Source organism: Hippoglossus stenolepis, chromosome 8, assembly GCF_022539355.2.
Source record: "Hippoglossus stenolepis isolate QCI-W04-F060 chromosome 8, HSTE1.2, whole genome shotgun sequence".
NCBI lineage: Eukaryota > Metazoa > Chordata > Actinopteri > Pleuronectiformes > Pleuronectidae > Hippoglossus > Hippoglossus stenolepis.
Window position 1 is genome coordinate 19,655,905 of NC_061490.1, and position 16,028 is coordinate 19,671,932.

The 16,028-nt window shown below is 45.5% G+C and overlaps 1 protein-coding gene across 1 annotated transcript in view; it reads right to left on the reverse strand.

Moving 5' to 3' along the window:
• The window catches only part of cadm4 (cell adhesion molecule 4), a 146,216-nt gene extending 131,874 nt beyond the window's left edge, over positions 1-14,342 (reverse strand). The window contains exon 1 of the mRNA XM_035163216.1: positions 13,918-14,342. Coding sequence (XP_035019107.1) covers positions 13,918-13,990 — 73 coding nt within the window. The 5' untranslated portion in view covers positions 13,991-14,342. The remainder of the gene's footprint in view (positions 1-13,917) is intronic.
• Positions 14,343-16,028: the final 1,686 nt, after the last annotated feature.

The window sequence follows — 16,028 nt, forward strand, 5'->3', positions numbered from 1 at the left end:
AGGCGAGCCTCGGTGGTAAATTCAGAGGCAGACAAGGTGGAGAGCGAGGGAGACGGAGGAGGAGGCAGAAAGAAATACGGATGTGCTGAGGGGAGCAGAAATGAATAAAAGATGGAGGGAGACAGATAGGATCGAAAAGTAGCTGAGGTGAGTGAGGGAGCTGCTGGAACTATTCGATTCTCAGCAGGCTGTCGCCCCCCCCTCCTCTCTACCTCTGTAGTTATCAAGTCCTGCTTCATGCAACGCTGCTAATGCAACTACTAAACTGTCACTGTGTGACGTGTGTGAGCTCAAGGACTCGTTCTACTGTCTGTGTGCTTTGCATCGACAATATACGGTATATGCACAAGACTTCATCTGTTGGCTTGAACATGTGTCTGGGAATGTACATGAACTGTGTGTGCGTGTGTGCGTGTGCATGTGCATGTGCGTGTGTGTACGGGGATTAAATCCACTTACAACTACAGAATGTGTTTAAATGCTTTACTTGCAAAACCCTGCAGGTAAATCTCTGTGCCTGTAGGATTAACATATTTGTTATTGACAGAGGTTATGAACTCTTGTTGACACTTGGTTAAAATATGCCACACAGACAGACTTGGTGTTAGAGCGGAGGTGAAGCAGGATTGTGCCAGCTGTCTAAATCATTTTTTGTATAATTATTTATTTATTTATTGACTTGTCTGCCAAGTGTAACCTACTAACTGTCAGTTTGGGAACATGCCCAAGGCTACCGAATATCAAACCCACTAACGCAGCCGTGTTCCACCCCAGTGATTCCTGCAACCAGGTACGAGCCCTTAAAAAGATACTTTCGGTTTATTACAACTCTGAATTCATTTTCATATTTTCAGCCGTAATTTTGTTGGATATATGAGCCGACATACGGTCGGACGTGTTGTAAACATGTCAACACTCTAGTCAGATCATTTTTAGAGGTAAAACAGAAATACTCTGGTAAGTAGAGAAGGTTCAAAATTGCTGGAGGAAGTCCTTCTGGAAACTGTGATGGTTGTTTACACTTGGTAATAAATTTCAGTCTCCTCCAACTTAGTTTGGCAAACTTAGAGATTTGATTTACAACCAGCTGGGGCTGGGCAATAAAACAATACAAATAATTATCGCAATAAAGTTTTCGTCAATAGCAACATAACAAAAGGGCCAATGAATATCAATATAATTATTTTGCATTGTGCAAACACAGTGAGGAGGTTTATCACATAATTGATCGACCTCAGATTTGAAAAATGCTTTGCTGTTTATCAAGTGTTTGTTATTGGCTGCTCATAAAGACGAGTTTAAAACCACAACATTCACTCAGGAGCAAAAATCTGTCTTCCAACTTAAAAGAAAGAATAATGTGATATTTGTCGTGATGTTTATCGTCGACTGATGAGAACATTTTTATCTGGCTGCAATTTTGGCACCTACGACCCAGCCTCAGGTAAAACCTAAAGCAAGGGAACAACTGCGGTAGTTGGTAAATTCTAAATTGCTGCACTCTGTAAACTGTGATGGATGTTTATATAAAAAAAACTTGATAGTAATTTTAGTCTGTCTTCCAATTCAGTTTGGAAAACTGGAGATTTGATTTACATCCGACTCTTGCATTTACCCTATTTGACTTATGTGTTATCATATCTCAGCAAAATGTAGAAAAACTGGGCAAGACCACAAACATATGTGATAAAACAGAATCATCTTTTAGTTTGAAGAAGAAAGCATCATCCACGTTTAGATCAACTGCAGAATCCTTCTCTAAGATCTGAACTCGGCGTCAACCTTCAGTTGGGAAATCGACAGCAGGGTCACGGTCGTAGTTGTTTGTAGACTTCTCTTATTCAATGGCTGATTGTAAAGTGGTGAGCGGTCACATGTGCTTAGTGCTCGGAATACGGCCGAAACAACAGTTATATCAGGCAAAGTGTTTGTTGCATCAGCTTCACACATAAACCCACACGAACAAAGGGAAAAAGGACAACAGATGCATTCTGGGCAAACAAATCAGGTCCTTTTTTTTCTTTTGTGATTGTGCTGTTGGCCGTCAGTGTGAGTGGGCGACCTAATCATGTAGAGGTGTTACAGCGACGATCAAGGGTGTGTGTGTGTGTGTGTGTGTGTGTGTGTGTGTGTGTGTGTGTGTGTGTGTGTGTGTGTGTGTGTGTGTGTGTGTGTGTGTGTGCACTCAATACATGCACTGTAACTCTGTGCGTATGCCTAAGGCTGAAATGATGGTGGGCTGTTATCACCCACTCTCCCCTTCCCTCCCTCATCTCACCTCTGTCCTCTCAGGGTCCATGTAGGTCCGCAGATCATTTTTGGAAGGGCAGCGTTTCACACCTCCACCACCATCCCCGCCACTTCTCAACCGGATGGGCAAAGTGGCGGTGGCTACCTGCCTGGCTCCGTGATTGACTGCAGGGCTGCTGAGTGAGCGCCACTGTATCTGTGCTGTGTTTATTGCTTCTTTCACCTTCGCGGTAATTGAGTCCCTTCCCCATGCCAAATATGCACAGTCAGATGGGCGTGTGTGTGTGAAGAAGAAACTTGTCTGGGATGTGTGCACGTGTGGGAGATGGGAGTAGACTGACAGGCAACATAACTCAATTTTATCAATTTTAAGGGAACCTGATGGCTGTTTTGGTGTGTGTGTGTGTCTGTGTGCGTCTCCGTGTGCAGCTATCTGACAGACAGACATCTGTGTGCATGTGGGCTGCTATAAAAAGTAGCCCTGTGAAATTTTACGCACGACAACTTGGCATATCTCTAAACAGAAGATGTGTTTACGTGTGTGTGTGTTGAATTTGAAAAAAGTCGCCAACTATATAAAAATGTATCTCACAAGCACACGCCTGGATATGTAAAATTTATCATGTGTCGTGCTCAGCCAGTCAGGAGTGTGTTTGGCATGACAAAAACACAAGGACAATGATGCATGTGTATGTGCCTGCATGTGTGAGCAGAATACTACTGAGGCTCTTTCAAAAACACAAACGCAAGGGCACAGACACACACAACTGTAAAATGGCCTAATGTGCCACGAATAGGCCGGGAAAAAGAGGTGAGACATGATATATAATGAATAAGTGAGGTGTCACAAGGGTTAAGGAAGAAAGATGGAAATAGAGGAGAAGAGAGAGGAGTGAGGAAGTGTGTGTGTGTGTGTGTGTGTCTGATGAAAAAAGATGGGTAGGAAGTAGACAAGGGAGTTCAATAGGAAGGAGCAAAACTCTCCTTTGCTGTAAATAACAAGGAACTAAGTTATGCACAGGCTTAAGGAGACATGAAAGGAGTCAGGGAGGAGAGAGGAGGACAGCGGAAAGGGGGAGAGAGGATGTAGGTTTAGCTAAAACAGCCATGGGAGTGGGAGAGGGTGAATGGGAGATGAATGAAGAAGGTTGGGGGGACGGTACAATCTCTGAACTGCACATATGGTGAAAATCCGCCTCCACCTTCAGAATATTGCAGTGCGGCATATAAGTAAAATGCATAGTTCAGCAAGCTCAGAGCGGGAGAGAACGTAAATCTGGAGGTACAGTAAAAAATAAATAAATAAAAATCTATTGACTATAAAAAAGAAAACAAAGTTAAAAGAAAAAGGACGGAAGAGGAAGTTTAACATATTCAAAGAAAAAGCCAGAGCAGCTGGCAGGAAATAAAATATAATATTGGAAAAGAAATGATGTGACTTGTGCAAATGGAGGGAGAGAGGGAGGGAAGTAAAGAGTCAGACAGTGGGAGAAAACCATTTTGTCTATGCAAATGAGAGGAGGAAAGCAGAGGCACAGGCGCTCAAGCCGGCCACCTGGGTCCTGTAAATCTTTTCTCCTCCTCGCCCTCCCTTCGCCGTCTACCTCTCCATACCTGCTCCATCCGTATAGCCCGTGGCTACTGTGTGAGGGACGTAGATGGGAAGAGGAGACAGCAGACAGCGGGGAGCAAGGAGAGTTTGCCAAAGGATCCACCAGCAGGCGATCCTGGCAATGAAAAGTCTCTGCACCAGACTATGACTTTTGTCAGCTATTTGTGATTATACTGCTTATTGTAAACAAAACCGCTAACAGCTGGAGAAGATGTGGACGCCTGCACCTGGAACACACAAGTGGAAGATGTGCACGAGCATGGACATTGATATTTAAGTACCAACAGGGGGGAATAAAAGTGCCACAATCAGCCTCTGTCACTATTTTTCTTCGCTTGAGGTAATATAGAATATTTTGCAATATCGGGTTTAAATCTATCTATATTTTCTAATTGCTTGAAGATCCAAACATCACAGAATCCTGCAGGAAACCCACAGAAACAAGTGCTACGGGTCAAAGTTGTCATGTTGACATTTAAGCTCTATTGATCGAATTAAAAGTTGCCTATAGCTGCCTGCAGCTTTGGAGGCCACAGTGAATTAATTTATTTCTTATTCAACCGGTATTAGTTAGGATGAAAAGAAAGCAAAACATCCTTTCATTCTCTTCTTCTACTGGTTTATTTCTTTGTTTGCATTTTGCAGAGAAACATTACAAAGCCAGCCTATTAAAAACAGACAGACATGCTGGAAAATAACAGCTTCCTTAGCTGCACTTTTATATCATAGCCTATTAGATGAGCTTGACCTCTGCCTGCACTGCAACATTTCCTCAGAATTGATGTTTGGAGCGCAGCTTCATTTGCTCAGCGAACGTAAATGGAATGATTTAAAACACTGGCAGCTTGTGTTCATTCACCGATCCTGCTTAATGCCACGCTAATTAAAACATGCCACAATAATACTCCTTAGCTAGAGGTTTAGCTGCCTGCTGTGTATTATATTAACATTATACTAAACAGATGGTCAGTGCAACATTTGATCAATATAGTTGACTAATGTATGTAAACCTTTCTGTCTATATTATTACATATCCTTGAAAATGACCCCAACGCACTCGTGCTATAGCTGCACTGTGGTACTCAAACGAACAGCACTACCCCTCTGGATCATGGAGAGTACAAACAAAAAGACACTACATCACTGCTGAGACCCTTGAACCAGCTTAACACTGCGGGAGAATTTGAAGTGAGAAACCATTGAGTGAAAGAAAGACAGATGGGGGCGTAAAAAGAACAAGGAATAAAAAAAAAAGGCAATGTGAGGAGAACCAGTACAGCAATCAAGAGTTTACAAAAGCACGTCTGATTTGAGAATAAAAAAGGCAGGAAGAGAGGGTGCTGCATGGACAGTCAGATTAAAAACACTGTCTGCGTGCATTCGTTGAATATGTTTGTGTGCTTGGAACAAAATCACCAGGTGTGTTCGTCTGTTTGTCTACTATGTGCTGGAGAAGCTCATGAAAAAGGAGGCCATAGAGAGAACATGGCATTTAAAAAGCTCAGAGCATCAGCAACCGAGTCGCTGCAGCAAATAAGTTTGGAAACTCCAAAAGGTCTCCACAGTCTCTGGAGTGCACTGTAATGTTGATGCATATGCAAATGTGTGTTTGAGTGCATGCGCACAAGCCAATGTGCCTGCTCTGCGCATGTTTGTGCACATTTCTGTTACGCGCCCAGTGATTTAGTCATCATTTGGGATCAACCTGCTTTATAATTACCAATGGTTTATGTTTGTTTTTAATTTACCCCATAAGCTCATAAATCGCTGTCCCCACAGTACAACTCAAATCCATTTCCATGGTAAATAAGCATCAGCTATGACTGCATATACAACTAGTGGTGTCACAAAACTAAATATGACCCCCCCTATCGCATTCGGAAGATTGATGTAAAAAAGATTTAGCACAGTTCAGTTGAACAAATTGTGTTTTATAGGAGGAAGAAGTTTGCCGTCGGAAAAGTTTTTTGTTGACATAGGTTTGTCTATAGTAATCAAATCTTAGAATTCCATTTTATCTTAGTAGCTGAAACTTGCAAATATCCAGGGTCACATTATCTAAAATATATAAAATAAAAAATACTTGGTCCTGTATTTGGTAATGTCATCCAAACCATTGACATATTAACCAGATGCATATCTTAGCCTACATCACTTCTAATTTTGAGATGTTACTTTTATCTTCTGGTTGCTTTCGCAGACTCAAACCTAATTCACTCAAATTTGAGCCTTTTTTTTTTTTTTGCTGCACTTTTGGCAGGTTCCTCCCATTCAAAGCAAACATCACCAAGTTTTGGTTTGATATATCCCCAGATCTTATGCTGTTTAAGTTTAAACTAACCTTATGTAAGAACAGCTGAGAGGTACCCATCATGTTTGGCTTTCATTTTTCACACTGAATAAAAGATGTACTTCATCCCTTAACAAATCAAGATGGATCAGTCGTTCAACTGGAAACTACATGACTGAAACAGCAGAGAACTGCTCTGATACGAGGACGACAGATGGCAGCCATCTTGGCCCTTGGGAAGTGAAAAATAATCAAGAATGAAAGCACATTCCCCCACAGCTTTCCTTTATTAGTTTCTCTCGCAATAAAGTATGTTACTGTATATGCAGTCAAGTGGAGGCAGTGCCATGCTGTTTGTACTGCGTTGCTCTCCAGAATGTAGGATCTATACTGCAGACACAAAAAACCACTTGTCGTCCAGGGCAACATGGTCCACAAAAGCTAAAAATTACTTTGGTACCTACCACTGAACCCCACTGGCCTCTGCAAGCTGCTCTGCAGTTCAATTCACTAGTGTGGCCCAGCAGGTGGCGGTTGCTAGGAACCACCATTTCTCCGCAACTGTGCGCAGTGCCCAGGGCCTGTGTGAAACTCATTCGGTATCACAGACTCCACTGCTGTTCCACTTCACTCTTCTGCAACAGCCAGGAAGGAAAGAGAGAGTCCTTCTGTGGTCCACGATAACATTATTCACCCAACAGATGGACACAGACATAGGAACATGTCTGTGAACATGAGTTAAAGGGCCACTTCAATCTGCCGGTGCACTTTATTGGAAATGAGGGGAGGGGGGTTGTACTTCCTAACGGCCATAAGGTGAATCAGCAGTCATGCACTTAAATGCCCCTCCAGCCGCTCAGGGGAAAATGAATCCTGGGAGAGAATCAACCACAGCTTTCCTTCAAGGTCGTTGGTGCATGGCCACTTTTTAAGTGGCCTTGCCAACTGTAACAATCTCTGCAGAAACAATCACAGCACCAATCCAATTTGGCCTGCCTTCTTTCCTCTTTACTTCAGTGCAGACGGCTGCATAGCCCCACTTTTGTTTTGCCCTGCTGAAAGCAGAGCATGAATTGATGACCTTATGAATCTCAAAAGAACCCAGCAAATCATTGCGGTAAATCTCGTCCCAGAACATTGAGCATGACCGTAGGCCTTTTCCCCTCAATTTTTCCCTTTTCTTTCTTCTTGCTTTGTCTATCCCTCTCTAAGTCATTCCTGCCTACAAGTGTTTGGTCGTCTTTGAGAGCAGCCAACTTTTCAAGGATTGTTTTCATGTGCTGCTAATTAATTGCCTCTAATTAATGGTTGTTTACGGTTTGCTAATGAAGTGGATGAAAGCTTACTACTCCTGATGTTGAGGCCCTTGTCTCAGGACCGCAAAAGATAAAGAGGGGAAAAGAAAGATAAAGACAAGCTGCCGGAAGTGGAGGAGTGCATCAGTATAGAAGAAGCTGCACTTGAGTTTTTCCTCAGTCGCTATGTCAACAATCACTTGGCATCTGTCCAGAATGGAGCTGGAGTTTGATCTATTGGCAGCTGCTGTTTTCACTTGTTTCTCGTTGAGAGATAGCATTCTGTTCTTCCAGTGCATACAGTATCCCTGAACATGTGGCTTTGTCTAACATTTGCAAATATGTGTGATCAAACAAAGACCTGATAATTTGTTACCGACTAAATGTCTCCACATTCGCCAATCTGATGGCGGCGATGATTGCATTTTTGAAAACATGTCATTATTTAGGTCTCTGTAACCACTTTGACTGACAACTGCTTTATTCATGCCAGACATGGTCTTAGCCGAAATGAATTCACCACTCGAGACATTTTGAGAGTTGTCTAAGATAGAAAACTCACCTGAGACCTCTCCAGCATTGTTGTGGCCGCCTTCTCATAATTTCCATCTGATTTCCCAGTAGATAAGGGCACTGCTTTGCCTGGTAATTTTTTTGCATCCAACAATCTCATCAAAGCGAATCTATCAATGGCGATGATACAAAGAAGGAATTCTGTACAAGTCTCTGGACCGAAGCGCCATGTAGCATCGCTGAGAGTGGGAGGACTCGCCATGGGCTCGCTGGAAAAACAATTTCAATACCTGCTCGCGTCTGCGAGTGTGTGTCAGCGTGTGTGCATACTGTGACCTCATCGATCATGGCGCCTCGTCTCTCTGGAGTGGTCACCTACACAGCGCTTGGCCTCTCTCCCTCTTTATCTCTATGTATCGCCATCCATCTCCCAGTCTCCCCTCACCCCCATCCATTTCTTACAGCAGCACCCTGTACTGCTCTGCTTTGGTCCCTCCTTCTTAATATCACCCTTCCTCAATTTTTTGGGCGCTCTAAATCTGGCACTAGGTGCAGCAGGGGTTGCCGTCTCTCCCGCTCTCTCCTCTTTTTTTTTTTAAACATGTACAACCCCCCATTTTAGAGTTGAAATCCTGCAATCATTCACTCGTTTGTTTGAGTTCTCTCTGCCTGACTTTCTCCTCTGCTCCGCTCTTCCCTGCTCCACTGGTCTGTGACGCATGCCCCTGGCACTTTTCCTCCCCTCCTCGCTCTCTTCCTTCACTCCTTTATACACTGTGCAGCCAGCCATCTTTACCCCTCTCTCTTTCACTCTCCCTCTCTGACCTCATCAGTCCCTCGGTGCCCCCGCTAAGCCTGGTCACTCTTCATCAGCTGGCCCCCACTGGACCCACAGACCTCCCAAGGGTAAGGGGAAATCTTGTTGGCAACCTCCGAGCCCAGGCTTGACAGTTCCACCTGGGTTTAAGTCCAGCTAATCCTCCTCACCCCTGGACGAGCACCTTATTAACAGCTGCCCTCCCTTCCTCTTGTCTCTACATCAACATCATCATCTTCCAAATGAGATGTGAGTTAGCATCCAAGCTGGCGGAATCTGAACATTCAAGCTTTTCAATTTTAGGCACTTGCCCTTTTCAGTTCAATCAGCCTCTCTCGTCCAATCATGGCTAGTGAGGGCTCCGTCGCAGTGCCTGAATGGGGATAATCACCTTGGTTGCCAGCGTTACTGGAGGTCGCTGTCTGGCCATGTTAGCATTACGCCCTGCAGGAGTTGTGGAGACAGGTATCACAGCAGCAAGCGAGGGTGTTAAACAAGCCCAGGGATGAGCAGGCGGTATAAACATTTACTCTTTTGTCATGGAAACTGTGTCACCAGTAGTGAGGAATGCTCACCCCATGGCACCAGTATTTAAATGCTTTTTCAGACTCAGGATGCCATCTTTTCCTCTGCGCCAATGTTCCCTGACCAAAACTCAACATTGACTGGCTTTAAACACAAGTACACCTTGTACCCCAGTAAAAACAATACACAGCAACCACCTTTGTGTGTATTGCCGAGAAGTGATGCAGCGGGAATCGCCGTTTTGTGATTTCACACTCCACTGGCAAAGACAAATGTGAGCGGGGTCAGTGGCTGGAGAAAAGCTGCTGGCTCAGGGGACATCAGGTCGCAGTATGGGAAGCTGCACCCAAGGGGGGGCCTTTTGCTTCTGTACCAAGCCAATCGGATCAGATGCAGTTAGAGAACGCTTGATTGATTGGCAGGCTTCGTATGCCAGCAAATGGAGGAGATGTCCTTGGCATCCTGCTCAGCATAAAAAAAAAAAAACTTCAGCAGCAAAGTTGGTGAAACGCCAGTTGTTCTCAGAGAGAGAGACACGTAAGGACGACATAGATCACCATTATGATAATCGCAAGTGGCTCTGTCTGGGGAATAGTAATGGGAGGGAGATGAGGTGGCAGTCATAAAGAGTGTTTCTACATTAGCACTGGCCTGATTAGACTGACAGAAAGTTTCACTAATGGACAATTAAACAAATGGTCAAACGAGATATAAGGCTTCAATTACCGATTGGCTTCTTTGTGTGAGCCTTTCAAGCATTGTGTCTCGTGTATTCTGTTTCTAAATGAACCTCTCCACGAGGACAACACAGACCAAAACACCGTGCAGTAAACAGGAACTGACAAGGGATATGTGATGGTTTAATGATGTATCCTTTCAGTGGAAACTTTTCCTCTTTCGCTCTATTTCCATTCAAGTCAGTGTTAAAAATGAAATCCTCTATGGACCTGGTCTATAACGCTGGAGGGGGTTATTGAGATGTAATCACTGTATGAAACAACAGCAATTCAAAACAAGGAGTTATGGATTGCATTCAAGACTCTGGGCAGATGAGGAGATAATTACGGTAAAATACATCACCTGTACCTGAGCCGAGGAACTTCTCCTGCTTCTGAGTAATGGACCAATAAAAGCTCAGGGGAGAATAAAACCAGCCCACTCTAAGCTCCGTAACTCTTTCAGTCGTGACTTGCCCAAGAAGCGACACAGTCCAATTTGTTTATGGAGCTTATGCCGAGGCAGTTGCTCAGCTGAGATAGTGGGCCACCCTGTCAGGACCCTTTATGACTGCATCAGTTGATCAAACAGGGCTTCGCACCACAGCAGCAGGCAGCATGATGGGCACGCCAGAACTGTCTGCCAAGTTCAAGTTGTCCAATTATTTAGACCTGCAAAAGACTTAAAATAAAATAATGTAGCACTGAATGCTGATTGTGTGCTGGGCTCACGATTTACACCATGAACCAGGAGATGTCAGGCCAGAGAGCAAGGAAGGAAGGTCTCGCTCTTTTTAATTAAATTGTCAACACGTTTATTTTATTTTGGGGTAACCCATAAACCTTGGCTTACGGTGAAGACTTTTTCTTCGCATTAGAGAACAAAGACATTGAAAGAGCAAGGCCAGTGCAATGGGGAAGAAAGTGAAAAAGGCAATCTTTGCTGTGGCGTGATGCAAACTGCACCTGACAAGCATCAAAAACTGCAATTGGAGTCAGAAAAACTCTTGCATGCACAGTCCTATTCCTTTTTTTCCAGAGAAACTCTGATATACTACGTAAGCTGTCCACAGGCAAAGCGTATGTGTTTGTGCACCTATGTAGCCTAAGCGTGCTCATGTGCATCCATACATAGTTCTTGTGTATACAGCATTTTCCTGGATGTTTGTGTTTACACGCCAGGCCTCCCTTCTGTGACTCACAGCGACATTGATTTATGCATGGCCTCTGTGTGTGTGTGTGTGTGTGTGTGTGTGTGTGTGTGTGTGTGTGTGTGTGTGTGTGTGTGTGTGTGTGTGTGTGTGTGTGTGTGGCTGTGTGTGCCTGCACACATATACCAGCTATAATTGCTATTCAAATCTCCTCCCACAACTACGTCCAACTGCTGCCATTTTTCAACCGCCAGAGCGCCAGCCAAGGTCCAAACAGCCGGATGGGGAACAAGCTCAAACGGATGACTCTCATCGCACACATTCAAATAAACAAATGGAGGTGATTTAATGCACACGGCGATAAGGCAGGTGGTAATGGAGGCATGAGAAGGCTGGGGAGGAGGTGGAGGAACATAAGTGATGGAGGGGGGCGTGGTAGTCATTAAGGTTGGTCAGCAGAGATGGAGTTAACAACATTTGTTACTGTACGTGGAGTTTGGCCCACAGCTGCTGAGGATCAGCCACCCCCACAAAGCCATGCACTCAGCGCACAAACACATTGTGTGTGTGAGTAATTGTGTGTGTGTGTGTGTGTGTGTGTGTGTGGGTCCCTCAGGCCTGCCCGTCAGACACACTGTGAAGTCTCTCTGCTTTTCTTCTCCCACTCTTCTTCCCTTCCTTGCTCTTTTCCGTCGTTCTTGTTCTCTCCATCTCTACTGTCTCTCTTTCGTTTGACAAAGGAGATCCACGTCTCGCAGCCCCGCCATCATCAGAGCACCCTCTCAATCTATCTGTCCACTCATCCGTCAATCCGCCCAATCAATCTGTCCATCTCTATCCTCGAATAATAACAACCACCATCCCCCATATCCTCCCACTATTTCTCTGTCTTCGTCTTTCATCTTAATTGATTTTGACGTTTTTCTATTCGGAGGAAAATGAAGACATTGTGATTTGTTATAATTTTTTAAAACACATATACATCTGCTACGTGTTTAGAAACAAACCATCTTAACACTCATTCCTCCTTTCCTCCATCCACTCTGGGGCTGCACCACCCCTCCACCCCCTGGCCGCCTGTCTCTCCAGGCCCCTGTCAGTGGCTAGATTAATGGCAGTGATCAGTGAGCAGCCCCCAGCAGAGGTTGCCTGCAGCTCAAGCAAAACCCGGCACTGTGAGCAGCACACAAGGCGATGAACACAGGCATCAAGCTCATTTACATACAACGCACAAGCTTCGTAAAGGGGAAGCGAGGCACACACGAAAACACCTTAACACAGTAGTTCAGTTAAACTAACATAAAAAAACGCCCACACAGCCGTGCATATAAATGAAAGATACACCATTCCTGGAACACACACACACACACACACACACACACACACACACACACACACACACACACACACACACACACACACACACACACACACACACACACACACACACACACACACACACACACGAGGATAAATCAATACACAGGCCACGGTGAGGTTGGAATCAGTGCAGCCAGGAGAATGGATATAGGAGCAAAGTAGCCTTCCTTGTGTATGAGCTGCAAGAGACATCAAAACAGCACGGCAGGGGCCTCCTGTGTGACAGTGTCCGACCTCGCACTTAACCCTTTCACTGCCTCGGGACAAGGTAAACAAAAGCCCCCGACGGAGCACAACAACAGTGCAACCGCTGGAGCTGTGTGCACCTCCTCGTTACCATTCTCAGTCCGAACCACTGGAGCTTTGGCTGGAATTTGATAAGCTTTGTTATGAGTCTGCATTGCAATCCACACACAGCACATACTGCACTGAGGCTATAAAGGTCGTTCAGAGTTATGATTGAGCCTGAACCAAATCCCAATTGTTTTTGCAGAATGATGCCCTTACACCAGGAATATGCAGGAAACCAGTGTGACAGAGGGATGCAGAGCTGTCCCAAGCTGAGATGCTCCAGTGGGGGGGGGGGGAGAGATCAGCAGAGCAACAAAGGCACTGCAGGTGCTGTTATGAGGGCGCTGTATTAGATTGCCTGGTGTTATTGTATCTGATAAGGTGAGGTCTCAGAGGTCCTTTCAGTCGCTCGCACCACTGTAGAATATGAAAGCAGTGACACACACCACTGGCTGAGCCCCTGCGCGTGTGCTCCACTGCGGGCATTTGTAATGTGCTCTCTGTCAGATTGTTTATGTGCATGCGTGGATGTCCACTCACACACACACACACACACACACACAATACCACGGTTTGTGCGGGAGACAATAATAAAACAATCTATGGCGCACAAGGGTCAAGAGAGCACGAGCAGATTCCATGGAATATTGCTGCGTGGGAGAAAAGTGAAAGCGAGCCTGAGCCTTTCACTTTTGTTTTTATTCCAGTGGGGTTTTTTCTTAGTGTCTTTCAGGCTGATCATTAGAGAAGTGATCCACACAGTGACTCATACCCAAGTCGCTAAAGGGATGTAGGCTTGCGCAAGGGGCTCTGACTCTACTGGTGAATACTAATGGTGCTGGTCCGCATTCAGGACGGTTTTGTAAACTGAAATATATGCACGTGTTTTGTTGTTTTTTTTTGTCCCGCGGCGCGCGCCTGCTTCCTCCTCTGCCTCTCCAAACCGCCTCGGTCCATTTTTACGCGTCATTCTGCGTCTTCTTGGAGGACTTCGGACAACTTGCACAGACAAAAATAACACACCGACAACCTCTCAACACTCTTCCCGTTCACACCACACATTCAGCAGAGCCTTACCGGTGCGCACCAGGCAGGCGACAGTGATGATGGTGAGCGGGACGCAGTAGTTCCACACGGTCGCTAGAGCCATCGCCGTCGCGGATATTCCCCCCTCTCTGCCGGACGTCTTGCTCGGTATTCCTCTTCCTTTGGAGAAATCAGAGTGACATGAACCCGCAGGTTCACTCTCCGACAGCGCCTTCAGCTTCTCCTCGCGTGTGTGTGTGTGTGTGTGTGTCCGTTCGGCGTGTTGGTGTGTGCGCACGCGTGCCACCGTGCTTGGACGAGTGTGTGTATTTTACCAAAGCGCTTGGTGCGCAACAGCAGGTGTTTCCATAGTAAGGTTCCCACTCTCTCTCTGTCACACACACACTTTCTGTCACTGTGTTCGCCGGGATGTGACAGCTCGGCCGGTTTTTCTTGGTTCCTTTACATTGGAAGTGTATTTAAAAGCTCGCCAACGAGGCGGGCCCCGTGCGTCATTCTGACCAATAGCAGCGAGCAGGAGCAGGTGGAGGGGTGTGCGGAGGAGAAAGAGGGGCTGGGCTTCACGGGAGCGGAGGAGCTGAAGAGCAAAGAGAGACGGGGGCCGCATCTTCCAATTAATTGCACTCAATTCGCTGTAAACGTGATTGATAACCAACATTAATTTTCCGACGCAAATAACCAATTTATTTCAAATTCAGCTCCTCGGAGCGAAAAGGATGTGTGGCACATTGATTAAGATGACGAAAATGAAGCAGATGTTTATTGTTGGATGAGACAACAATGTTGCAGTCATTTGTTGTGTGCTGGAGTCAATTGGAAACAGATTATGCAGATTAATCAGTGCTTTTATTGTGTGTGCTGCTGATTCATTTGCATGTCATGTGCACTCACCTTTTCCATATTCTAAGGCTGACATGTTGTTTTATCTTTTCACGTTTTTACTCTATCACTTTTCTTTTTGTGCCTATTCGGTGATTTATGCAGGAGATGTGGTGTCAGATCATCTCCTCTGTGCAGCAGCAGCATCCTCCGGGTGTTTGGAGGTGAAGGGACATTCAGTCGCCGAAGCTGCTTTGTCTCCAACAATATGCACAGGAGTCATCAAGGAGAGCTGCACACAGACCTGAATGTATCCAGTTAATTCACCGTTCACAATGATGCTAATGGCCCGCAGCAAAAACTTGTGCTCCGGATGAGCCAGTGTTTCTGCTCATCTGTAGTCAGGGCCTATTAGGTCCTGCTAAAGGGGCTCTTTAAATTTACCCTCATGCTGTGGCCATAGTTTGCCCATAATTGCGTTTTCTAGTCAGAGAGCGCTGCTCCATTATGAAAATTGTTTCTCTTTCCACATCTCTTCCCCCCCCTCCCCAATCTAGTGTTTTACCACGGGCCTCTGAGCCGCAAGCATGTTTTTGTAACTGTGTCTTTGGCGCCCCCTTCAGGTAACATTTGGGCGTAGCATGTCATGGGTCTCAAATCTGCTTTGGCGACTCTCTCATCTGTCACAAATCCTCCAGACACTTTGGTCAATTTGGTTCAAACAGTCAGAGAAGTTCAAACAGGCTGTAGGCATCAAAGAAGTCTGTTAGCATTAATATTAATATTTCTACCCTTCACTTCCACAAAGTTGCGTTTGAGCACTTGCCTCGTGTCTGACCTCGCCTCGTGGATCTGTGGGAAATCTTAACGTCTGCGGGCTGCCGCTAAACGAGTCTCTTTCCTGACACGTGTTTTAACCTTGTTGTTTTGACAAAAGTTATATGTCCCCCCTCTCATTCCCCCAGTTCACACCCCATTATTACCCGTCAGCCTCTCTGCCAGTGTTTGTTCCCCACTTGGCAGGGAGTCTCCCCTCCCTCGCACCAGATGCAGCATTGTCAGGAAGTAATGAGGGGAAACACCTGCTTCACCAGCAAACATCACGACTTCATTTTCCGACGTCTGACACAGCATATGCAAGATGAACATACAGAGGCAAGTAGCCATGACGAGAACAGCAGCGGGTGATGGCGAACGGTTTGCGAACGTCTGGCACTCGAGGGCATTACTCAATGAGGTGTCATGTTTGGTATAAGTCACCTTTCCATGTTGGTTTTGCGCACTGAGGGGTCGACTCAGGCCCCGACTGGACCTGGCAAAGC